General features: G+C 38.1%; 1 protein-coding gene across 1 annotated transcript in view; it reads left to right on the top strand.

Annotated features, from left to right (window-relative positions):
- Positions 1-27,397, top strand: part of SYNE2 (spectrin repeat containing nuclear envelope protein 2) — a 332,142-nt gene that overhangs the window by 153,884 nt on the left and 150,861 nt on the right. Inside the window, 12 exon segments of the mRNA XM_032875225.1 lie at positions 76-276; positions 627-798; positions 1,522-1,634; positions 3,369-3,571; positions 4,027-4,146; positions 4,439-4,730; positions 5,907-6,058; positions 6,980-7,289; positions 8,890-9,054; positions 12,269-12,610; positions 25,577-25,732; positions 26,602-26,867. Coding sequence (XP_032731116.1) covers positions 76-276; positions 627-798; positions 1,522-1,634; positions 3,369-3,571; positions 4,027-4,146; positions 4,439-4,730; positions 5,907-6,058; positions 6,980-7,289; positions 8,890-9,054; positions 12,269-12,610; positions 25,577-25,732; positions 26,602-26,867 — 2,492 coding nt within the window.

The raw sequence follows: 27,397 nt of genomic DNA, 5'->3' as shown, positions 1-27,397 counted from the left end.
TCTAGCAATGCAGTTGTCTTAAAATCTAGTTAAATAAAGCCTGCCACAGACTTTTTGTATGTTTCATGATTTCAGGTCATGGAATCCTCCATTTTAAACAAGATAGAAAACGTAAAAACACATTTAATAGGAGAATCCACGTACTCTGCACTCAGTGGCAGCCCGGCTGAGCTAAGGGAGGACCTGGACCAAGCCAAGACCCAGATTGGGATGACTGAGTCCCTCTTAAAAGCTCTGTCTCCTTCCGACAGCTTAGAGATCTTTACTAAACTCGAGGTATGTTGCAGCTGTGTCTCTTCGTGGTTCAGATTTATTTTTACACTTGTTTCTGATGGCTTTGACCTCTTGAGGTTAATCAACCTAGTTACTAAAAAATGAAAGCCAAGGGCAAAAACTCAGGAAAACAATTTGTGTCTATTTAGCAGTCTCACCTTTGAATTGCTTGGTGGACAGTAATTATTTGATATTAAATTGCATTGTGTTACAACTATACCAGCTAAGGTAAAGCAAATCCACCCAACAGAAGATCATTGAGATTTTTACAAAAACAATGGAGATCTGTTATGCTTTGTATAAATTGAGCTCATTTTGAGACCTAATGGTTGTTTGTTTGTTTATGTATTTAGGAGATACAGCAGCAAATCCTACAGCAAAAGCACAGTATGATGTTACTTGAGAATCAAATAGGTTGTCTGACTCCTGAACTCTCTGAATTAAAAAAGCAATATGAAAGTGTCAGTGACTTGTTTAATACCAAAAAAAGTGTTTTGCAAGATCACTTTTCTAAGTTATTGAATGGTGAGTGCAATGTTTCTCCTAACTCTTTCTGGGAATCTGGAAGTATGAATAAGTATTGTGAATGTGAAGGCTTATCTAAGCTTCACCTACAAATGGTTGCACAGATTCTGGTTAAGGAAAAGGATTTATTTAATTAGTTAGGATTTATTCAGATAACTCTTTGGAAGGGAAGTGCTCACTAATTTATGCCTATGGTAGATAACATCTTTTCCTTTAAAGTCCCAAATGTTTATTTCATGAAAGAAGGTCACCAACATTTTCAGATTTGACCTGCTCACCGTAGTGAGTGAGTCTAGGGAAATGTCTGTGAGCAGGCTGCCCTTGCAAGTGTCTTTGGGTGTCCTGTGTGCTTGGAAAGGAGGTTTGGTATAGAAAATATACCACAATTTGGGGCACCTGTGTGGCTCAGTTGGTTAAACATCCAACTCTTGATCTCAGCTCAGATCTTGATTTTAGGGTCATGAGTTCAAGTTCCGCACTGGGCTCCATGCTGGGCGTGGAGCCTACTTAAAAAAGAAAAAAAAAAGTTAAAAAGAAAAAGAAAATATACCACAATTACTCTCTCGAATCTGTTAGCCTCAGAGTTGGGTTTCAACTTATTACCCACTTTATACAATGACTGTAGTAGCCATGTCATGCAAAGCAAGTGTCAAATCTCTCAATTTAACAAGGTGTTTGAAGTCTCCCTTGAATGAATACAACTTTCTTTGTTTTTTCCTGCAGATCAGTGTAAGAATTTTAACGACTGGTTTGGCAACATTAAAATGAACCTTGAAGAGTGTTTTGAATCATTAGAAACAAAAAAGAGTGTGGAACAAAAGCTACAAAAACTTTCTGTAAGATATGTGTATATATATATATATATGTATATACATTTTAACTAAAATTTATCAAAACTAAAGTGCTAGAGATATAGGGCTGTATTTAAGTAGATAAAATCATTACTTTGGGGGTGCCTGAGTGGTTTAGTTGGTTAAGCTTCTGATGCTTGATTTCTGCTCAGGTCATGATCTCAGGGTTGTGGGATTAAGCCCCACCTTGGGCTCCATGATGAGTGTGGAGCCGTTTAGGATTCTGTCTCTCCTTTTCCTCCCTCCCCACTCAAGCTCTCTCTCTCTTTAAAAAAAAAAAAAATTACTTTGACTTACTTACTAATTTCTCTACAGAGATAATATTTCCAAATAACCAACTTTTCCCCAAATATTTCAAAACTCCATATTTATTGGGTAAGGATGCAGGCCAATTAAACAAGTTGTATTTTCACACCTAGTCTAAGATGCTATTTAGCTTAGTGTTTACTGGTAAATCCAGTCAACTTAAAATTATATTTGATAAAAAATAAAGGCTTTACCTAATGTGGCTTTTGAAATTCCTTTATTTTCTTGAGAGAGATCTCTTGACTTTTTATAATTTTTTTCCTGAGTAATATTTTAAAAATCTCAGTTGAGAGGCACCTGGGTGGCTTAGTCATTAAGCATCTGCCTTCAGCTCAGGTTATGATCCCAGGGTTCTGGGATTGAGCCCCATATCAGGCTCCCTGCTCAGCGGGAAGCCTGCTTCTCCCTCTCCCACTCTCCCTGCTTGTGCTCCTTCTATCACTGTGTATCTCTCTGTCAAATAAATAAATAAGGGGCGTCTGGGTGACTCAGTGGGTTAAAGCTTCTGCCTTCGGCTCGGGTCATGATCTCAGGGTCCTGGGATCGAGTTCCGCGTCGGGCTCTCTGCTCAGCAGTGAGCCTGCTTCCCTGCCTCACTCCCGCCACCTGCCTCTCTGCCTGCCTGTGATCTCTGTCTGTCAAATAAATAAATAAAATCTTAAAAAAATATATATATCTCAGTTGCACTTTACTACAGCTGGTTGAACTGTAGTGTTAGGTAACCTGAAATAAAAGGTAGTATGCATGAGGGCATTTAAAATGCTTACCACATCCTTAAATCTTGATCACTTTAGGCTAGGTTTCTAGTACTTTAGTGTTGATGATAAGTCATATTCTCAAGCTTATGAGTGGCGCTAAATGTTCTTTGTTTGATTGCTTGCTTTGGTGATACTGTTCTTTATTGATAAAAATTGCCTTTCTGCTCTTTTTTTGTTTAAGTCCCAACTTTTTAGTTTTTATCTTTTGCCTTTAACTTTGCCCATGGCATGGGTCTTAGCAATGGGTGCTCAAACCTTGACCCACAAACACTGAAATAAAATGTGGATTCAGGCAAAGTTAAATAGTGAATTGGCTGTTTAGGTTTACATGTTGATTTCCAGAAGGGAGCAAGTATTTAGAAACTGAGGAAAGAAAAACGAAGGTTTCCCAGTCTTATTCCTACTGACGTTCATGGTGACCCTGCATTATTTTTCTTGATCCATTTCCAGTGAGTCAGATGTAAACACACATTCTACACCTAACAAATTGGTCATTCGCCATTGAAGTTAGCCATGTCTGCATAGCTCTTCTCTTGTACTGGGTGTTAAAAAGGTGGCACGTCTCTGTACCAGCTTGGGAAAGCGTCGTGGGGGTTATAGAGACGACACTTTGATTTTGCCAGTAGAACATCACTGACTTTCTGTCTTTCTTAAGGATTTCTTGACTCTTGAAGGAAGAGGCAGTAAAATACAGCAGGTGGGCACTGTACTGAATCATGTTAAGAAGCACCTGCCCAAAGCACATGTTAAGGAGCTTAACAGTTGGATTATAAATCAAGAAATCGAATTAGAAAAAATGGAGTCCATTTGCCAGGCCCGGGCAAAGGAGCTTAATGACTACTTGCAGCAGCTACTGAGGTAGGAAATAAAGGCAATATCTAAATAATATGTTTTCTAATGGTACCTTTATATGTTCTGTTCCTCAGTACAGCTGACACTGGGATATACAATACACACAAATTTCACAAATAAAATACATATTTGCAAATCAAAGTTTGTCTCTAGAAGACTGAAGTTAAGAGAATTCGTCAAATTATCTAATATGGTAATAGTTCAGGGGAGAGTACAGAAATGTTTTCTGTTTGTTTCTTGCTCCTTCTGATACATTTATATAGCTTGTTGCTTTTATAGAATCCCACTATAATACAGGCTATTATTGTTTGGATTTTAATGTTACAAATTAATTTTTCTCTAAAGAATAACCAAAAAAAGTGGTTAAAAACCTGGTTAACTTCCGAAATTCATGCCTACCTTCTCTTCATAGACATACTTTTTGCTTCCATTCTATTTTAACATATATAATGTTCTTTTAGACTCCAGGATGACCACAGCAATCTGAGCAAGTGGTTGACTAGTCAAGAAGAGAAATGGGAAGAAATGGAAAAATCTGGAGAGAAAACTGAGCTATTTTGCGAAGCTGTAGCTAGAAAGAGGTAGAGCTGATCTCGTACGGGTGTATTTTCTGCCACCGTGGTTTCTTATATGGTGCTGTGGCTGCTGTAAACTTTCTGTGATGTTTATTTACATGTGTGTAATGTTATTATGATTGTTAATTTGTTTTTTAATTGTTAATTATTAACAATTAAATTAAGAATTTATAATTGTTAATTAACAACAATTAAAATTAAACAAAATTAAAATTAAACGGTTAAAATTGACAATTAACAATTAAAATAATTGTTATTTATTAACAATCATGTTAATTCACATGCTGGGAATTTACAGGGAACAGTTTGAGTCTCTGGCCCAGGTGACCAGCTCTTTGAAGGAATGTGGGCTTACCGAAGAAGAAGAAATAGTAATGGAATCAGCACATTTGATTGATAGGTACCAGGCATTTTTGAGACAATTATGTGAAATTGATGAAGAGGATAAGTTACCTCCTACAGAGGACCAGAGCTTTAATGATCTCGCACATGATGTAATTCGCTGGATAGCAGGGATTAAAGAGTCCCTTATGGCTTTGAATTCATCGGAAGGCAAAATGCCGCTTGAGGAAAGAATCCAAAAAATAAAGGTATAACTGTGGAAACTGAATTTCAGAGGTCAGAGTGAACTGTAATTTTTAAAAGATTCAGAGGAAAACTGCAAAGATTTGTTTCTTAATGGAAAATAAGATCACTGTGGATTGGCTGAAGGCATAAAGATGACTGTGCTTAAACGGCAGAAGGGCTCTGTTGGATCTAAAGTTATCTTAAAGCAGACAGAAGAGAGACTGTATAGCCTCTCTTTGTAAGGGCAGTGCCTGCAGAGGGTGGCAGTGGAAGTTGGCTCAGATGTAAAGAAATATATATATGTCAGTACAGAGAGGGATCAGCAATGTCAAGGGCAGGGCTAGAGAAGAACTCTTCTTCACAGTGAATAGGTATGGTTCATAAAGATGATTAGATATTGAGTGTGTTGTGTGGTTCATAAAGGTTATTAGGTGCTGAGAGGGTTGCAGAGGGCAAGGAAATCTCAAGCTCCACCTGGCTCACTTTTTACCCGAGGGGAGAGTCAATAGACGTCGTTAGTTAAACATGCAGGGGATAGAAGCACATGTGCGTAAAAGGAACCTGGAAGGATTGAAATTAACATTAATCAGAGCATATTACAGGAAGTAATGGTTATGCATCATGAGCTCTAAGGGTTGGTGAAGCTCACTGAAGTAATTGGGGTTATATGTGAAAGGCTTTCCAGGGGATGTGAATCTGGAGTTGCGTTTCCAATTAGGGAGAAACTTGATTGTTTAGAGCAAAGGAGGGAAAGAGAGGAACAGGGAGTGGGAATTAATTATGTCGTAGCCGGGGGACAAGAGTTGACAAGGGGCACTGCATTTTCCTGTGGGAAGCCCTAAGTCTCATCTTGAGTGTATAAAAATGTTGTGTTCGGTTGTTACTTTAACTCTCTATCAATAAATAATGGAGTGAATAGGAAGGATTTGCCAGAGTCTTTTGGGCCTCTGCCTTATTTGAAGGCAGTTGAAAATAAAGATGAGAGAAGGAATGCAGTGAGATCAACCTGAAAAAATATTTATTGAGAATCAGTTCTGTATCATGTGAAGGAGATAGCATTGTCCTATAAAAATGAGAAGATAATTTTGAAATCTATTCTGCAGTTACTCTAAATATAATGTGTATAAATCAAAAGATATCATATGTACTTTCCCTAAGTAATACAAATGAGTTTCTAAGCTCTGTTTTATTTAATTCAGGAAATCATTTTACTAAAGCCTGAAGGGGACGCTAAAATACAGACCATCATGAGTCAGGCTGCGAGCAGCAGATCTCCATTGGCTCCAAAGACCCTTACTGATATCAAGAATCAGTGGGACAACACACTCCATTTAGCCAACACATATCTAAGGTAAAGGACAATGCCTTCACTTATTCATGGCTTTCATTACACTGTGAAGCCATAACAAGTATGTTTTGTCTGCCTCCTGGATTTGGATAGAATATCTATTGGAGAGAAAGTCAGTAATGTCAGGGGCATCCACAATGTCAGAGGCAGAAATGAAGACAAAAAGTTCTCTGGATCAGATAGGAAATACACCGTCTTAGCTGTAGCAGTGTTTAGTTTGGCTGGTTCATCAACCCATGGAGCCCTTGGTAACAAATTAGCATTGTCTATCATTCCACCTTCAGCACTGCTTCTTACCAAAACTCCCCTCCCCCAGACAATCTCAGTAGTCTGCATGATATTACTGTAGAAGAATTATCCTTTTAAGTATACATTCTAAGAGATTCTTAAATGTATAAACATGGTAAATGTCTGAATTCAGTGGACATAATTCTGGTGAAAATTTTTAATTCATATCACATCTTAAATGATACATTTACTGTTTAGTGGAAATGTGAATTTTCTATTTTTTTCTAGGAAGACGGATCAAAACTAAATTATAGAAAAAACTAGTTAGTTGGCCAATGTCCTGAATAATTATTTATTTTAGTTATATGAGAAAGAGAAATGTAAGATAATATAATTTTATTTAAGCATAATAAAAACTGTAATGGTCTAGAATCTAAATTATTAAGTGTTTGTTCTCAGGTCAAATTATGTAACAAAATATTTTTTTAAATAATACTACAAATAATTTCTGTCTTGATTTCTGAGCTAGACTTAGTGCTGTTTAGAATGTCATTAATGCCAAAAGGAGTCTTTGGGAATAACTGATGTTAGTGTTATTTCAATGCTTTTTATTACAATGTATGTTATACATAATATGTAGAAAGCATTCCAATTTGCTAAGAGTCATGTCATTTCTAAAATATTTGTTCAACTTAGCCATCAAGAAAAGCTTCTGCTAGAAGGAGAGAAGTATTTGCAAAGTAAGGAGGATCTGAGATTAATGCTCACGGAACTAAAAAAGAAGCAGGAAGTGGGCTTTGCGCTGCAACATGGTTTGCAGGAGAAGAAAGCTCAGTTAAAAATTTATAAGAAATTCCTCCAGAAAGCACAAGATTTGACGTCTTTGCTAAAAGAGTTAAAATCTCAAGGAAGTTACCTCTTAGAGTGCACTAAAAACCCCAACTTCAGTGAAAAACCTTGGCTGGAAATAAAGCATCTACATGAAAGTCTTCTGCAACAGCTCCAGGTGAAATGGTCAAAGTAAAATTTCAAATGATTGTCATAAGTATGCGTACTTATGTCATATTTGTATATGGAACCATTTTTTGTTCTTTTGGTAAATCAGAACCTTCTAACATTTAATTGATCATTTTGAGATACAAATACTAACTCCTCAATCCGTCAGTTTTGCTAGAAGAATCCAGTGCCTGTTTGATGATGATGTTATTTTTTTCTCCTCCCGCTTCTCCTTTTCAGGGGTCAAAGGGTTAAGATTTTTTTTTTTTAAGATTTATTTATTTGAGAGAGAGAGAGAACAAGAGAGAGTGTGAGCTTTATATCATGACCCTGGGATCACGACCTGAGCTGAAACCAAGAATCGGACACTTAATCGACTGAGCCACCCAGGCGCCCCTAAGATTTTTTAATGTTATCTCTCTGAAAGAGATGTTGTCAAAGTGATCCATGCATTCACCAATCCATCCATTTGTCCATCATCTATCCATTGGAATGGTTTACAGTTGACCCTTGAACAAAGTTGGGAAGGAGCCAGGGGTGCTGAGCCCCCCACAGTTAAAATTTGTGTATAACTTCTGACTTCCTGAAAACTTAACTGCTATTAGCCTGCTAGTGACTGGGAAGCCTTACAAATAACACAGTCAATTAACATGTATTTTGTATGTTATATGTATTATACATTGTACAGTAAGCTAGAAGAAAGAAAATGTTAAAATCATAAGAGGAGACGCATTTACAGTTCTGCGCTAAGATCTATGCATGATTGGATCCATGTAGCTCAAACCCATGCTGTTCAAGGGTCAGCTGTACATTCATGATTCTGTATAAACCTCCTCAGTTTCCCTCTCTTGAATGGTCTGCAGTAAAAGAGATAAGAGATGTCAGCTTGCCACTGAGGGAGTGCATTCTCATAAGAGAATTATCTATAGTTCTTTGCATTTTGGAAGTTAGATTCAATGTAAGGATCCTGTGGATGAGAAATCGTGCTCTATAGACCGCAGGAGATGTGCAGAGATAAAGAGAGATCCACTGGACTGAAGGGGTTGAGTTTAATAATTACTACTGTTCTGATCAGGTGTGGTTACCTTATGTTCTTATTCCAGGAAGAGAACTTCAAGGTGGGTTTGCTTTTGAGTTAGGATTACTTGTTCCGAACACACAGTGTGGGAATTTAATTCTTAGGGAAGGAATCCGAGGTTAGGCTGAGCTCAGATAGCCTCATTTCCAACTGTGGATATTTGGTTATACTAAGAAGGATAATTAAGGGAGCTGCTTTATTATAGATGTTTGTGATTTGATGATATAATTTGAAGCATTTATGTTTTGTAAACCTCTTGAGAAATAAATTGTCCTCAGGGATGAAACGAAGGCAAAGAAACGTGGGGGAAACAAATGTGATTTCAATAAGCCATTTTCAGGGGGACGGAGGAGATTTTACATCGAAATGTCTCAGCTACTAAAAACTTTACTTAAATTTTCTGGACAATTTATGGCCCTATTCCTGTTTCAAGATGAAACCTCATGAAACAAGGATTTCTGAATTTAATTATTTTTCTGAGTGAGAAAATTCAGAGACATCATTGGTGAATTGTCAATGGTTTTATTTTTAGGATTCTGTGCAGAAATTGGAAGGTCATGTTCAAGAACACCACTCATACCAGCTTTGCATCACAGACCTGAATGCCACATTGGATGATATCTCCAAGGAATTTGCCAGTTTTTCTGATATGCCTGGGGATCAAATAGCAGTTGAGGAAAAACTGCAGAAACTGCAGGTATTAATCAGTGTCCAGACATGATGGACATGAAAACAGAATCAGTATTAATTATAATGAACAAATCTGTGTCTTTGATAAGAAATCCAGTTACTCTTCAGGTAACTAAGGTGACTAAGGTTCTGACTAGTCATAGAAAATGGGAATGCTCTTTTTTAGTAACCAAGTCCCTTTATAATTTGCATTGAATGTTTCCCTGCACTCCGGACCCTTCGAGACCATTCCACCATGACCAGTCTGTACCTCCCAGAGATCTTTGTTTCCAAGACAGCACAATGATTCCAGGAGATACTGGAGAGTGAAAGAATGTATCTGATGCCACAAGACCAAGGGGGAAATGCTTCAGTTTTGCATGCTTTATCAGGGGTGGATGGGAATTGTATCATTTTTTACCTTATTACTTTTCATACTCACGGTCTAAATTAGAGCTCTCTCCAGATGTAAGGCGTCCAAACTCCTCTCCCTCACTCCAGCAGCACCTAGCCTTTTGCAGTGAGGATCACAGACAACCCTTTACCCACATCCTCAAAACACATTCCTTGGATTCTCACTCTTTGCTTAGCCAATGTCAGCAACCCTGAGAGGTGTCTTCTAGAAGAAAACAAAGTAAAGCATTTTCTCAGCTACTTCTTTGACAGCTCCTTAACTGGAGATTTCATGGTTTGAGTCTCAGAGCAGCACTGCTGGCCCGAATGTGGGAGTTCTCCATCTCTTTTTTTTTTTCTTTAAGTTTTTAAGTTTATTTAAGTAATCTCTCCACCCAACGTGGGACTCAAACTCGCATCTCTGAGATCAAGCATCACATACTCTTCCAACAGATCCAGCCCCCTCATCTCTTTCATTTAGGGGCCTGGAAATCATGCAAGCCTTCTCCTCTGTGGCCTGACATTGTGACAGGCTACCTCCCGCCCCACCTTTTTTTTTTAAGATTTTATTTATTTATTTGACAGGTAGGGATCACAAGTAGGCATAGAAGCAGGCAGAGAGAGAGGAGGAAGCAGGTTCCCTGCTGAGCAGAGAGCCTGATGCGGGGCTTGATCTTAGGACCCTGGGATCATGACCTGAGCCGAAGGCAGAAGCTTTAACCCACTGAGCCACCCAGGTGCCCCGTTACCTCCCTTTTTAATAGCAACCATTTGACAGATGTTCAGGGCTCATCATGTCCATGGCACTGTTTAGGGGCCATGGATAATTAAGAAAAGTGTTAGATGTGAGCCCAGCTCAGTCTTCTCCAGAAAAATTAACATAGAGCCTCTGTTATAGGTAGAAGAAATCTCAGAGACTATCAAGTTCAGACCCCTCATTTTATATGTGATAAGCTGGGTTCTGGAGAGATGAGGGACTTACAAGGTCACCCAGAGTAGGGGCTACTGCTCAGGTCTTCTGACCCCACGACACACCTCTACTTGGATGTTGTACACTTATTTATCATTCAGTATGTCCAGAAAATAACTCAACTTCCCTTTCTCCATCTCCATACCAGTAGGCCTGCTTTTTCTTCTGTGTTCTCTGACTCTGAATATTTCTACCATCTCTCCGGGCTTCAGGTCAGAAACCTGGTTATCCATTCCTTCCCAGACTCCTCAGTCTAGTCAGACATTAAGTGCTGTCTCTATCACGTCTGGAATATCTGTACAATTTGCTTCTCCCCCAAACCCTCCATTATTGCCTCTTCAGAGCAAGCCCTCACCTCACACACCCCTGCATTGAGTTCTGAATGGGCTGTCTGCCTGCACTTGCCACCCTCTCCATGGCAACATCCCCATGGCTGCACCCGGAACATTCTAAAATGCAGTCTGGATCTCCCTTCTTCCAGCTTAGTATGTTTCGATGACTTGTGCAGACTTGTTAGCACAGTTTCCACATTCTGTTACAATTGTCTGTTTACTTCTGTGTCTCTCTCACTAGACTATAGGAACCTGACTTGACCGTGTTTTCCTCATCTATGTAACTTTGAAACCTGTCAGTCATAATAGGGGTGCCTGGCTGGCTCAGTTGGTGGAGCATGTGACTCTTGATCTTAGGGTTGTGAGTTCGAGCCCCACGTTGAGTGTAGAGATTACTCTAAAAAGATTTTTTAAAAAGATTTTTATTTATTTATTTGAGAAAATGTGATTGCGAGCATGGAAAGAGGGAGAAGCAAACGCCCTGCTGAGCAGGGAGCCCAATGTGGGGCTGGATCCCAGGACCCTGGGATTGTGGTCTGAGCCGAAGGCAGACACTGAACCAACTGAGCCACGCAGATGCCCCAAGATTGCTTGAATTTTTTTTTTAATTAAAAAAAAACCGACAAAAACTATCATAACATTTGTAGCTAGTTAAATGAACAAATGAAGGAATACTGTGTAGTCTATTAAGATAGTGACTGATAAATACTATATAATTCACCTAGTAACTTTAAGGCTTATTCTATTTCAACAGTAACATCAGTAGCTATAATAATACCTCACATTTCCTTTTGAGTCTTAAGGTCTCAAATCAGCCTGATTTGTTCATGCGTTGAGTAAATATTGATCGAGTTCCCGCTATGTTCCAGATACTGCATTAGATCATTGATTTAAGCTTTACTCTGAATTGTAAATATTAGTACTAGATTCGTGTGGGTACATTCTTTTTTTTTTTTTTAAAGATTTTATTTATTTATATGACAGAGAGAGATCACAAGTAGGCAGAGAGGCAGGCAGAGAGAGAGGAAGGGAAGCAGGCTTCCTGCTGTGCAGAGAGCCCGATGCGGGGCTCGATCCCAGGACCCTGAGATCATGACCTGAGCCAAAGGCAGCGGCTTAACCCACTGAGCCACCCAGGCGCCCCGTGTGGGTACATTCTAAATGATTCTTCTATTTTCAGTGCTTTGCACAGAGTAGGCACTTAATATTTAGTATTTTGATTGTGTTAAAAGGCTGTATCTTGAACAAAATATATACTTAACAAATAAGTGTGGATGCCTCCTACGTTCCAGGAACTGTGTTGGGAGAATTTTCTTTGTTACTTCTGATAAACTTCTAGTATCTTATAAAATCTGTTGGGAGATTTAGATCTGGGATGGCACATTGGTTTAAATTTTGCCCAAAGTTTCTTCTTTGTGATATGAATTGGTAAATTTTTTACACTTTCCGCTAGTGGAGCAGAATACTCTGTGATTTATAAAAGTCAGTTAACTCTCATGACCATTGAACAGAGGTACTTTTCGTGACAATCTTTTCTCCACTTACAGGAACTAGAGAATAGACTCCGTTTGCAAGATGGCACATTAAAGCAGATTTTAGCTTTAGCAAAATCCATCAAGCAAAATACATCTTCAGTGGGACAGAAGATTATTAAAGATGATATAAAATCACTTACGTGTAAACAGAAGGACTTGGAAAACAGACTTGAATCTGCCAAGCAGGAAGCAGAAAATTGTCTCAATAGCATTCTCAAATCAAAAAGCTCATCAGAACAGAGAGAAAAGTTTACTCTGCCAGGCAGAGAGAAGGAGGTCACTTCTGATGTGCATGAGTCCACTCAGGACTCCAGTGCACTGGAAAAGTTTGAGGAAGACTGGGAGATAAACAAGGTAAGTGCTTATGATTGCATCTCTAAGACATCGCGTCTGAGAATGAAGAGGTGTTGGGCTCTGAAAAGAGGGTGGTAAATCAAGCCTTCTGATTTCATAATTAAACCCTCAGTGTGCTGGCTATTTATGATGCCCACTCGTAAGAAGAGCCCTTAGAAAACTGTCCAAGATTTCAGCGGTGAAATATTACTGTTTAGTCTGTTAACATGTTAGTCACCAATTTAGGTTGATTATTCTCTCTGACATGTAATCAGATAGTTTCTTGGGTCAAGAGCACAAAGGCAAATTAGAAAAGGCAAAAGAAAAGAAAGTGTGTTCTACCCATTTTCCGAGGGAAAAAAATCCCAAGAACGTTCTTTCTTTTCTTTTCTTTTCTTTTTTTTTTTTCCTGTGGATGTTATAATGAAATCAGAGACTACTTCAAAGGATAGTTTCCTTCTTTTTCTTCTCATGTTAACCCTATACTGCAAATGCATTTTTAAATGTTGTCAGATCCCTTGGTATGAGAATATCAACATTCAGGCTCCTGATTTTCCCTAGGGAGAAGAAAGAAGAATGTTGTTTTGTTTTCATTCTCCTATGGCTCTTAAAGTTCTTTCTCACAGGGTAGAGATTGAAATGAAAAAGGCACAGAGAACCATCCAGTAAACCATATTTGAAAGGGTCTTTCTGTTAGGCAGCCTCTCACAGTTCAAGGTCCAGTGGGACATTGGCAAAGGCTAGACCATTCAGGTGTGAGTTTTCATCAGCTTTTTGCGGAGTATGTGATCAAAAGCAATGAAAAGAATGTACATTTCTGTTGTCTTCTTAAAACAGAAGTCCATGGGGGTGCCTGGGTGGCTCAGTCAGTTAAGCATCTAACTTCGGCTCGGGTCATGACCTCTGGGTCCTGGGATTGATCCCCAGGTTGGGCTCCCTGCTCAGCAGGGAGTCTGCTTCTTCCTCTCCCCTTCCCCCTGCTCATGCTTTCTCTCTCTCTCTCTCAAATAAACAAGTAAAATCTTAGAAAACAAAACAAAACAGAAATGCATGGAAGATTATAGGAACCAGATAGCGTTCTCTAGAAATCTGTAAAACCATAAAGGCCAATGGAGCATCTGTCTGGCCATGAGGAAAGACTTACTAAATCCCACAAGCAGTGTTAGATATCACTAAGGAAAATGTCTTAAGGAATGAAGGGTCCATACCTGCTACTCCTGAGGAGTGTGTATAAAAGAAACTTTCTTAACAGTATTAAACAGCAGTAGATAAGTGAGAAAGAAAGAAAAAAAAAACCTGAGTGTTTTCTATCCTAATACATGATGTTGCTATAGGGAGTTGCTTAATAACTTTTAAAATTAGCTTCTCAGACCCATTTTGGCTGTGAGCCCCCAAAATACAGTAGAGTATATTGAAAACTAAATAAAACTCATAATCCAATAATAAGAGTTTTTATAATTTATTAAGCTCTTACTTGATCTTGAATGATGAGTTATTTATAATTTATGATACTTCATTAAAATATTTTTCCATTGAATCATGTAAGACAAATATATTGTAATGTAAATTTTTATTTGATTTGTGATGCCTTGTGTCATGGTCAGAAGACTCATGTTTGTGAAGAAGATAAGCAACTTTTATTTATTTATTTTTAAGATTTTATTTATTTGGCAGAGAGATCACAAGTAGGCAGAAGAGGCAGGCAGAGAGGGGGGAAGCAGACTTCCGCCTTGAGCAGAGAGCTGACACGGGGCTCGATCCCAGGACCCTGAGATCATTACCTGAGCCAAAGGCAGAGGCTTAATCCACGGAGCCACCCAGGCACCCTGATAAGCTACTTTTAAACCTAAAAAAGTGATAGAGGAGGTACTTCAAGTAGGTTTAGGGTAGAGGAATGGTTTGGGGTTTGTGGTTTTAATTCTCTAGAAATATTTTATTATGACTTTTTATTTTTTTGTGACATGAATCTTTTTTTTTTTTCCTCTGCCTGTGCTTTTATTTTCTCTACTCTAAGTACTGGCTGTATTTACTTTATTCTATATAATATTAGACTATGAAAGACTAAGAATAGTTTTAATGTTGAGCAGCTAGTAAAGGTGATCAAAACATGCATAAACATGTATAAGACAAAAGTATAAAGACTTAAGCAGGAGTCTCTAAATAACATAAAAGCACCATTTACTGAACTGTAAGTCTGATTAATCAGAAACTATTATGATAGTGAAAATAAGCATTTAATTGATTAAAAATACTTATCAAGGCCTCTTTTGTGCTAGTCATTCTGCTCAAATATGCCATCAGTTATCATGGTTTAAAATGTAACACTAATTATGGACTCCTGGATGGCTCAGTAGGTTAAGTGGCTGCCTTCAGCTCAGGTCATGATCCCAGGGTCCTGGGATTGAGTCCTGCCTCAGGCTTCCTGCTCAGCGGGGAGTCCTCTCCCTCTCCCTTTGCCCCTGTCCCCTGCTTCGCTCACACACTCTCTCTCAAGTAAATAAATAAAACCTTTTAAAATATTAAAAAATCTAACAGTGACTAAATATCTAATTAATGCTCATTTCACATGCCTTTTTGGGATCTACAGGGGCTTTTGTCAGATCCTTTAAAATTGCCTCCAGAAGAATTGTTAGGAAGTTTTATTTTCTTCTACCTTTTTCTTTAGTAAATTCCATTTGATCTTAGAGTTTTGTTGAAGGTGTGATTGCATTTGTCAAAAATGGCGATTATAGCATGTATGTATTTCAATCTGTTGCCAAGAATTTCATTTTTTTTTAAATTATTTATTTAATTTTCAGAGATAGAGCATAAGCAGGCAGAGTGGCAGGCAGAGGAGGCAGAGAAGCAGGCTCCCCACTGAGCAAGGAGCCTGATGTGACTCGATCCCAGGACCCTGGGATCATGACCTGAGCCGAAGGCAGCCTCTTAACAGATGGAGCTACCCAGGCACCCCTCCAGGAATTTCATTTTAGATGAAATTTAGGCGATAACTTAGATCTGGACCTTTGGTTGACTTTTTCTTTAATAACACAATATTAAGGGAAACCTGGAGGCAAAAGAAATTACAGCATGTAAACTGAAGGATATGGGTGCTTATGATCCAATATCATCCTGGATATTTTTATAGAAGTGACTTTCTAAGAGTTTTTAAATATGAAGAGGCAGAACTGCCTTCTGTCTCCCCTTCCTGTGTAGGTGAAACAAAGTAACAAATTAGGATATGGTAAAAATTGAAGACTGACTAATCCCTTCAGATTTGAGGTGTCCATAAAGGGAAATGATAAAGAGGAAGAAAAAGGAAAGTAATACATTCATAGTTTATTATTATTCTAAAAACCCGTAAAGCAGCATTACAAATTAACTGGTATTAAAGCCTCTTTCTTGCCCCCTCCTTCCCCAGTGTCAACCTACATGATGTAATTGCTCCTAAAACAACCTTTTGCCTATAATTACTTCTTTTAATTCCTTGTCATTAGGTGTAATTGTTAGTATGTCTGAGTTGTTTTTTCTTTTTAAAAATTCCTGAGCATTTATCATTTCAGTGTTTAAGAAGGCATTTGTAGAGAAATTCTGAAAAGTAGATAATCACAGATACAGGGAAAACATGTCAGGTGTCCAGCTGAGGATGAGTGACCAGAAACACAGTAGAGTCAGGGAAAACCACTTCCAAGATAAAGAACTTTCAGTCCTGGGGTAAATGATGTCTATTTTTGGTGTTATCCTGATAATTCAGTAAAAAAAATTTTGTTAATAGAAACACATAGTTGGGCCACATGCTAGCTCTGTCTTGGAAGTGTACTACTTTGCTGGTTTTGGCCTGTATACAAATATACAAATCTTGCTTTTTGCTCTGGAGGTATTTTTCGTAATGCAAGATTTATTCCTTTACAGGACAAGTGACTTAGATAGTGTATGTGGTGTTGACATCTGTGAGCAGTGTACTTTGGAGAACATATTCCCAAGTCCTGAAATCTTATAGACTGAGGGACCTTAGAAACTTTCTAGGCTAACCCTTGTGTTTCAGGTGAGGGAATTGAAGTCAGAGATGTTAATTGGCCGAGTTTATACTCCAGCAGCCCTGGGACTAGAACCCATGTCCTCTGCCCAGCCTGATGCTTGGTGGCTTACCCTTACCATTTTCTTGAATGCATTGTGTGGGTTGTTAATTGAGGCTTAATATGCTAATGTACTGTCAGATTCAGTGAACCTTTATTGAGTTCTTGGGTCTATTTTGAACCTTCTCTACTCTCAGTAAACCCAGCCAAAGCCTATTGCTGTCATTCCTAGCAGATGTCAGTCTGGCCAACAAGAGCTAGATTGGCAGATCCCCAGTTTCTTTCTACTCTGCCTTAAAACCCACAGATGATTCGTCTTAACAAACAAAAACTAAATAAGATTCTCTTATTTTTTGCCCATTATGATTTCTTCTACACATCCATTCAGTAAAAATTTATTGAGCAGACAATGAGGGTTCGATGGTGAGCAAAAATAGGCATGGTCTGTATTCTCACTGAGCTTCTAGTCTAGAGGAGGAGGTATATATTAATCAACTAGTCTAGAGGAGGAGGTATATATTAATCAACTGATTAACTAATGAGAGCCTGATTACTGAAACAAAGTGAAAGAAGACTAGTTCCATGACAGTGTGTAATAAAGGAGTCTGACCTGAGTTGTAGTCAGAGCTTCTCTAAGGAGACAACATTTGAATGGAGACCCGAAGGGTGGGTTGGAGTTAACAGAGGTTAGGGCTGGCTGTTGGGAGGATTTTTGACAGAGAAAATAGAATTTCCTCTTGTGGTGGGAGAGAAGCATGAGGAGTTAGAAGGGATGAAAGGAGGTTGGAGGCAGAGAAGAGTGACAGAGTGGGGGCCTGAGAGGTGGGCGAGTCTGGCTGCATCACAGGTGCCTGACAGGTCACGTTAACATTGTAGACATGACGCTGGCACAGAGAGCCAGCCTCTGAGACTGTGTTGATCTGCCTTTCGGTGTGTCACTGGTGGTGATGATGTATGTTTATCTTTAAATTGTTTTTCACTGCTTCATATTGGGATGCTTTAGAGAAGAAAGAAATATATCCTTTAGGCTTGTATGATACTGTCAGGTGATAAGATTTCGGCTTCTCACTTTCCCAGAATTATTAGAGCCATGGGGCCCCTGTTCCTGAACAGGGCAGGGGATAGTGAAGCTGGTGCCCGGCTTCCTTCTGTTGGCTGTTTTTATTTGTTTGCTAAGCCAGACATGGAGCTCCATTATGTAAAGCCCATTGTTTTAAATGTGAATGAAGAAGGTTTACTTTGTGAATTAATGCACATATAGATGAAAATATCATGACCCTCCCTTAAGAAGAGTTGATGATACTCTTTCTCTCACTTCCTATTTCTTTTCCAAACAGGCCAAACTCTAAGGAAAGATATGTGGTTGAAAAAAGTAGCATTTCTTTAAAAATTAAAGATAGCTGGTGATGTAACTCAGCCAGTCTTTTGAGAGAATGATCATTTTCCACTTCAAATTTTTTAACCTTAAAAATTCCATTTATGCTCAGAGTCTCAATGTGTACACTTTTTACACTGTTTAAAAGTTATACTTTTGGGGGCGCCCGGGTGGCTCAGTCGATTAAGCATTTGCCTTCGGGCTCAGGTCATGATGCCAGCTAGGGTCCGGGATGGAGCCCCACATCGGGCTCCCTGTTCAGGAGGGAGTCTGCTTCTCCCTCTCCCTCTGCCCTCCCACCTACTCATGTTTTTTTTTTCTCTCTCTCAAATAAGTAATCTTTTTAAGAAAGTTATACTTCTGTATGTTTATGCTAATTAAAAAAAAACTTTTTAAAGGGAAATTCCAGGAGAGATGGGGAAGGGAAAGAATCAGATGTTCAGGGTTTTAGAGGTCATAAGGACTCATGAGATGCCATGTATTGAAGTGGATATTCCATAACCGACATAGGCCCTTGAAGAGCTTATACTCTGGGAGAAAGGTAGACCAGAAAATCTCTAACCCAGAGAAAGGACTAGGACTAAACGTGGGAAGAAAAGTTCTCCCATGAAGTCTAAACTAAACCTATATCTCAAACAGGTTTAGAGTCTAAGTCTATACTACTTGCATTACAGAGTAGGTCAAATCAAGAAATGAACAATAAATTCAGTCTCTATGTCTGTCATCTACATACCTACCTACCTACCTGTCTTCATGGGATACTTGGAAGAAGCAAGCACAAATCCACAGAAACAGGTCACTTCTATCAATTAGGCCAAAAGAGTTCCCACAGTGAAATGAAAGAGAAGTCTGATATTGAGCTAGTACCGATGAGTTAATCAATCAGGCAGTGATGAATACAAAGGAACAGTCTACCACAGGGAAGGGACCTCATTACTACAAATGAGAGGAATTAGTGCATTAAGAAAGTGAGATCATGAATCAGTCTGGAATATATTATACAATAATATGTTTAAAATGATTAGTGATAGAAAAGATGGATTTGAAATCATAAGAAGAGAGTAAAATACTTTGAGAAAAACAGGGTAAGATTTGAGAAAGAACCATATGGAACATCAGTAAATAAAAAAAATTAGTCATTGAAATTAAGATTGCTCTGGACAAGTTAAGCAGCAAACTCAAACTGAAGAGAATTAGTTATCTAAAATATATGACTGAGAAAATTACCCATAATCCAACACAGAGCTGTAAAGAGATGGAATATAGGAAAGAAAGTTTAAGAGACCTAGAAGATGTACTGACAGTGAGATGGTCTAACACAAGCCTGAATGGAGTTGTAGGAGAAAAGAGTAGAGAAAATAAAATAAAAGCAAGCCTGGGAATTTTCCAGAATTGAGGGAAAATATGAATCTTGAGTTTCGGAAAGTACAGAGAGCCTTGAACAAGCTAAACAATAAATCACTAACGCCAAAATGAAGTATCTCAAAGGCAACCAGACTAAAAATAATTATGTTGACAATAAATTTTTCAGTACTGAAAGCCAGGAATAGCATCTGCATAGGGCTGGGAGAAAGACAGTTATTAACCTGCACTTTGATACCCAGTTAAACTATCATTCTGGAGTGAGGCAAAATACTTGAATTTTTCTGACAAAGACTGAATTTATCACAAAACTCACACAGAAACACATTACAGAACTTAAATGTGAAAAAAAAATGTTAAAGCCTTTGCAAGAAAATATAAAGAATATTTTTATGTTCTCAGAGTAGAAGACATTCTTAAGCAAACTCTGAAAACAGAATCCAAAACAGGACATGTTTGATGCATGTGACTGCATTAAAACATTAAACTCAGGCACTTGTGTGACTTAGTCTGTTAAGTGTCTGCCTTCGGCTCAGGTCTTGATCCCAGGGTACTGGAATCAAGCCCAATTCAGGCTCCCTGCTCAATGGGAAGCCTGCTTCTCCCTCTCCCACTCCCCCTGCTTGTGTTCCCTCTCTCACTGGCTTTCTCTCTGTGTCAGATAAGTAAATTAATCTTTAAAAAATATATAAAAAAAAAACCAAAAACATTAAACTCTTGTTCAACAAAGATATCACATATAAAGTTTAAAGGCAATCTACTGGAAGATAATAATTGCAGTGAATAAAACTATTAGGAGATTAGTATCCAGAATATGAAAATAAACACCAAAAATCACAAATCAACCCAGTAAAAAATAGACAACAGATATGCAAAAGTAATTCATAGAAGGTAAGACTCATATGGCCAATGAACATGAGAGTAGCTCAGTCTTTTTTTTTTTTCTTTAAGTATAATTGGCATACAATATCCTTTTAGTTTCTTGTGTACATTATTGTGATTTGATATTTTTATACATCATGAAATGATTCCCAGGGTAAGTCTGGTTATCATCTGTCACCATACAAAGTTGTTACAATATTATTGACTATGTTCTATATACTGCACATTACATCCCCATGACTTACTTATTTTATAACTGGAAATTAGTACCTCTTAATCCCCTTTATCTCTTTCACCCAACCCTCCAAGCCCTCCTGACTCTGGTAACAAGCAGTATCTATGAGTCTTTTTCTCTTTGTTGTTTTGTTTTTAAAGATTTTATCTGTCCACTTAAGAGAGACATAGTAAGAGAGAGAGAGAGAGAGCATGAGCGGGGGTGGAGGGATGCAGAGGGAAAGGGAGAAGCAGACTCCCTGCTGAGCAGGGAGCCTATTTACCTGGCCTCAACCCAGTACCCCAAGATCACAACCTGAGCCGAAGGCAGACACTTAACTGACTGAGCCACACAGATACCCCTGGTTTTTTAAATTTTTGCCCCCCCTTTTTTAAATTAAGTAAGCTCTGTGCCCAGCGTGGGGCTTAACACTCAACCCCAATTCAAAAGTCGCATGCTCTATAAACAGAGCCACCCAGGTACCCCTCTGTTTTGTTCTTTTAGATTCCATGTATGAGTGAAGTGATACAGTATTTGCTTTATCTGTCTGACTTGTTTCACTTAGCTTAATACCCTGAAGGTCCACCCATGTTGTTAAAATGGCAAGATTTTATTCTTTCTTATGACTGAGCAATATTCCATTGTATATATACGCTACACTATCTTTATCCGTATATCTACTGAGGGACACTTTGGTGGCTACCATATCTTGGCTGTTGTAAATAACACTGAAATGAGCATAGGGAGACATGTATCTCATCAAATTGGTGCCTTTGTTTTCTTTGGATAAATACGCAAAAGTGGAATTGTTGGATTGTATGGTATTTTTACTTTTATTTTTTTGAGGAACGTTCATAATGTTTTCCGTAGGAGCTAAGCCAGTTTACATTCCTGTCAGTAGTGTATGAGGGTTCCCTTTTCTCCACATTCTCACCGACACTTGTTATTTTTTGCCTTTTTAGTAATAGCCAGTCTGCCAGGTGTAAGGTGATATCTCATGGTGTTTTTTTTCTTTTAAAGATTTTATTTATTTATTTGACAGACAGAGATCACAAGTAGGCAGAGAGGCAGGCAGAGAAAGAGGGGGAAAGCAGGCTCCCCGCTGAGCAGAGAGCCTGATGTGGGGTCAATCCCAGGAACCTGAGACCATGACCTGAGCCCAAGGCAGAGGCTCAACCTTCTGAGCCACCCAAGCGCCCCTCTCATGGTGGGTTTTTTGTTTGTTTGTTTTGTTTTGTTTTGTTTTTTTTAAATATTTTATTTGTTTATTTGACATAGAGTTAGAGAGCACAAGTAAGCAGAGTGTCAGGGAGAGGGGGAGAGAGAAGCAGGCTCTCCGCTGAGCAGGGAGCCTGATGTGGGGCTCGATCCCAGGACCCTGGAATCATGACCCAAGCTGAAGGCAGCCGCTTAACCAACTGAGCCACCCGGGCACCCCTCTCATGGTGGTTTTTAAAAAAATTTACTTTTATTTAAATTCAATTAATTAACATATAGTGTATTCTTAGTTTCAGAGGTAGAGTTCAGTGATTCATATCACGTGCCCTCCTTAATGCCCATCACGCAGTTACCTCTTCCTGCCACCCACTTCCCCTCCAGCAACCCTGTTTGTTTCCTAGAGTTAAGAGTCTCTTATGGTGTATCTCCCTCTCTGATTTCATCTTATTTTATGTTTCCCTCCCTTCCCCTATAATCCTCTGTTTTGCTTCTTAAATTCCACATATGAGTGAAATTATATGATAATTGTCTTTCTCTGATCTACTTATTCTGCTTAGCATAATACCATCTCTAGTTCCATCCACATCATTGCAAAGATTTCGGGGTTTTTTTGATGGCCAAGTAATATGGTGATTTTTTTTTAAAGATTTTATTTATTTATTTGACAGACAGAGATCACAAGTAGGCAGAGAGGCAGGCAGAGAGAAAGAGGAGGAAGCAGGCTCCCCACCAAGCAGAGACCAGGACCAGGACCCTGGGATCATGACCTGAGATGAAGGCAGAGGCTTTAACATACTGAGCCACCCAGGTGCCCCTAATATGGTGATTTTGATTTTGATTTGCATTTCCCCGATTAGTAGTGATGGTGAATTTCTATCATTTGCTTGTTGGCCATCTGTATGTCTTCTTTGGAAAAAAAAAATGCATTCAAGTCCTCTGCCCATTTTTTAATCAGGTTGTTTGTTTTTTTTAAATAATAAATGGTATAAGTTCCATGTATATTTTGGCTGTTAATCTGTTATCAGGTATATGACTTGCAAATATCTTCTCCCATTCAGTTGGTTGCCTTTTTGTCTTGTTGATGATTTCATTAGCTGTGCAACAACTTTTTAGTTTGATGTAGTCCCGTTTGTTTTAGTTTTTGTTGCCTTTGCCTGAGGAGACTGGTCAAAAAAAATATTGCTAAGACCTATGTCAGAGCTTACTGCCCATGTTTTCTTCTAGGAGAGTAGCTCAGTCTTTTAGCAGCTGGAGAAATTCAGTAAAACAACAATGGTATCAATTTCACATCCAATATATTGGTAGAAATTAAAGTCCGTTAGCACCAAATATCAAAGAGGATTAGGGAAAATTTTGAATTCTTTTACCATGCTGATGGGAGTAAAAACTATAATTCAGAACAAATCAACACCTATTGATAATCAAAAGGAATAATTTTAGTTCTAGAAATATCCCAAAGAAACTCACAGAGATGTGCAAAAGGACCTATTCGAAGGTGTTTATCAGACCAATATCTCTAATAAGAACAACTGGGAATAATACTACATTCACAGAAGCCTACAGATAAATAAGTCGTGTTCATGCAGACAGGAGAACAGTCTACAAAGCTAAAATGACTGTACCAGATTTGTATCTGTCTCCATGAATAAACCCCAAAACATACTGCCTAGTGGAAGAAGGAAAACAAGTTATAAAATGATAATACATGATTCCAGTTTTATAAGAATTAAAATATATTAGACAATACTGTATGGATACTAATATATGTAGTAAAAGTATAAAAATGCATGTGTGGGGCGCTTGGGCAGCTCAGTCAGAAGAGGGTGTGACTCTTAATCTCGGGGTCATGAGTTTGAGCCCCGTGTTGGGAGTAGAGATTACTTAAGTAAATAAATATTTTTTTAAAATGTATGCATGTATTTTAGGATAGTGGTTATTTCTGAGGAGGAAGAGATGAAAGAATGATGAAGATCAAGTTTTAAATTGTATTTGTGATTTGGAAAATTACATTACTTAAATCTGTATTGTGGTTAATGACTAAGTTTTATTTTGTTCTTCTAACTATGTTTGAAATATCATATATTTAAAATAAAATTGTTCAAATGAGATTGCAAAATCAAAATAAAACAGAGTCAAGGGTGCTGAGCAGAGGATGACTGGTTTCAAAAGAGTCTTTCCAGGAGCCAGTCAGGACCTAGAGTCTGTGTTCCAACCTCTCTGGCATGCGCAAGGGAATGTTACCTTTTAAATTTGAAATGTTCGTTTGAGGGACTCTGTTGGATTTTCTGCCAAGGGAGACACATGGCTTTTGGAGGTGGTAAACAAGTGGTGTTTTGGGGTGATTTCAGGTTTTCAGAATGCTCTCTCTGACCATGAATGACCACGAAAGGCAGATTACAAGTGGCAAATTGTTGCTAGTCCTCAAGTCAGTGGTTTATGAGGTAAGATAGACCAAGGGCTCTGAATTCTTAGTAGATGATTAATCCTAAGTAAAGTCTTCCTAGGGTCTAATGCCTCAGCCTTTACCTCAGGCCCTCTTTCTTATTCTGTAGGTAGATGGGGGGGGGTACTATAAGGAACAATAACCATCAAATCAAGTGGGAGGCACGCGTCCATCCCCAGTGATTGTGGCTCCTGGCAAGGATCCCCCATAGGCTGCTGGAGCCTGTGGTGTAACCCCCCTCTTGCTCTCTTCCTGGATCCTTCCTCCTGAGATGCTGTCTTCCTGTAGGTTTTTAGCTATAGCCTTGCATAAATAAATTGTTGGGAATGGAGGAAAGGTATAGAATCATTTTAATCCTTTGTAGCCTTTTAAAGAAGTGACTTGTGCTAAGTGCCAACTATGTTGAGATCAGTTAACACTGGTCAGCTGAATTTTCTTACCAGTTAGTTTCAGTGAAGCTCCAGATACATACACCTCCGTACATCTGTTTCATTTATATAATCTTTTAACTTTAGGGTAGTTTTACATTGATGGAAAAGTTGCAGAGATGGTACAGAAAGTTTGCATGTATCTCTTACTCAGTTACCCTTACTGTTAACAGTCTGTAGTGCTATCCATGTAGCATTTGTACAACAGTTTCTACCTTGGTGGGGGAGGTGGACACGTCTTATTCACAGACTTGCTACCGATGTTACTAACATGAACGTATTTGACAGAAAATCAAATGGTATTTCATTTATGTAGCAACTGGAAAATAAAAACTAATACCTTCACAAAATATCGGAAATCTTTTTTAGTATTTTGGACATGGCTCCTGGTTCATGCATGTACTCAACAAATATTTGTCCAAAGAATGAATCAGTGAATGCAGGTGCAGTCTCTGTGTACCCTATGAGATAGTCAAGTTCTTGTGGCTTTCAGAAAAGATCACGTCACTACCTGTATAACCTGCCTTACCCAACTTGGAGTTCTTCCTATGAATTGTTGTAAGGCATAATTCATTCTTAATACCATGAAATCTTGGTGTTTCTGCCATTTGTCCACTTACTTTAAACTATCAATAGTAACGTTGAACGCCTCTTATTTGCCCTGTCCTCTGCATCGCAGTGAATACTAAGCATAAACTTTGGAACTTTTGTTTTTTCTCTATTTTCTTTCCTTATGACTAGATTATGCCTCACAACATAATCATAGATCCTATACTATCTTGCCAAAAAGGGGTTTTTTTTTGTTTGTTTGTTTTTTTTTTTTTGGTGGGATACCAATAAAGGCAATTAAATATTGTATGGAAAAATCATCTTTGATAATGCCCAATGATACTTTTGAAAAGTCTTTAATCTGAGTAAATAGAAGGAACTGGAATGTTTTCACCAAGAGAAAGAAAAATTATTTATTTGTAAGGTAGACTATTCAGCAATTAATCTTTTTATGTTTTCAGAATTCAACTGTAGAAGTGGTTTTGTCAAAACAACTTTCTCTGGATGTTCAAGAAAGCATGAAAAACACTGAAGATGAGCACAAAGTCAATGAGCTGCAAAATCAACCTTTAGAATTAGATGTTATATTAAGAAATGAACAATTAAAGGAGATAGAGGTATGGAAACAAGAAAAACACTGACAACATGATTGCATCATTTATCCAGTGCAATACAATATATTTTAATTACCAGAAACTTACTTGCACAGAATGAAAAGTCTCATTTAACCTTTGCCTGATGATCATTTTGGTAACTATATAATTATGTACTAATCAGTAAGTTGTATAAATCTTTCCATTTAAAAAGTGGAAGAGTTTAATGAACATTAGTCTTTTTTCATGAAGTTCCTAAAAACTTACTTATTCAGTAACAGAATTTGGAAATTTTGACTTATCATTCCTCTTCCTTGTCAGATGTGTTCTTCAGATTCTGACAAGTTTACTTTTCCTGATTATCAACATTATGGGGTACTCCTTCATTTTACAGCTGTGCTTACATAGCTATGTTTATATATTTATATATTTATAGCTGTGTAATCTTAAAAGTCCAATACATGGTCATGTTTTTAAAAAAATGACCCCACAATTCTAGCTGAGTTTACATGACTGTAAACATGTATTTAAAATGGGAAAGAGGGGGTGATGTATGTGAATAATAAAAATAAGATATACATAAAGGATGTATATAAATGGAGTGCATATAAATCTAGAACAATCTAAAAATATGATAAGTCTTCCTGTAGACATTGAAGAGCCTTTTAACACAATAGGGAGATCTAATTGCTATTAAATCCTAGACCAGTTCTGAGTTTCAGTCTAGATTTTAACATGAGTCTAGTGGAAAAAAGCTTTTAAGTGTCAGCACCTTAGTTTCTGTGTGTACAAATGATATATTTAAAGCCCATTTTTGGGATAGAATGTGTTATTGGAAAGAAAAATATTAATGAGTGAGTATGTATTTACTGATTTCCTTGACTTGTTTTTAGGAATTATATGCCCAGTTAGAAGCAAAGAAAACAGCCATTGAGCCACTAGAACAAACTGAGTGTCTCGATAAAGCTCAAACAAGTGCCTTCGTTCTTCACAACGCAGGACATTCCGTGCACCACTTGGACCATCTGCTTCAGGCACTTAGGACTTTGAAGAAAAATAAAGAAAGCCAGTATTATCTCCTTAATGATTTTCAGGAGCACCTTGCTTCAGTTGAAACCTCAGTGAAAGCCTTGTTGACAGAGAAGGAAAGTCTAAAAGTGTAAGTATAAGAATTTAGGACTTGTGGGGCACCTGGGTGGCTTTGTTGTTGAGCGTATAGCTCTCGGTTTCTGCTTGGGTCATGATCTCAGGGTTCTGGGGATTCAGCCCGAAACAGGTTTTGCACTCAGCTGGGAGTTGGTGTCTGCTTCAGGATTTCTCACCGTCTGTCCCCTGTTCACCCCCCACTCCCCCCAACCCCATCCTATGTGTGTGCTCTCTCTCTCTCTAAAATAAAATAAATATTAAAAAAAAAAAAGGATTGAGGACCTGCATTTTTTTTAGTCAAGCATAGGCTGCACTACCACAGAGAGGCCCTGAGTTTTAAGAATTTATACTGTGAAAGGATATTATGATTTTAATACTACAGTCTGAAATTAATTCCATATGGGAGCCATGGAAGAAAATTGTCCATTTTGTGCAATAAATTTTATATGATTTGTATTGATTGTACAATTAAATCATATTCATTTTACAAATTTATTAAACAATTCACAGGAAATTCTGCCCAATAGATTTAAATTCTATGGA

This window comes from Lontra canadensis, unplaced genomic scaffold (assembly GCF_010015895.1).
Source record: "Lontra canadensis isolate GAN:19392208 unplaced genomic scaffold, GSC_riverotter_1.0 scaffold55, whole genome shotgun sequence".
NCBI classification, from domain to species: Eukaryota; Metazoa; Chordata; class Mammalia; order Carnivora; family Mustelidae; genus Lontra; species Lontra canadensis.
This window is presented reverse-complemented; position numbering and strand designations above follow the sequence as displayed.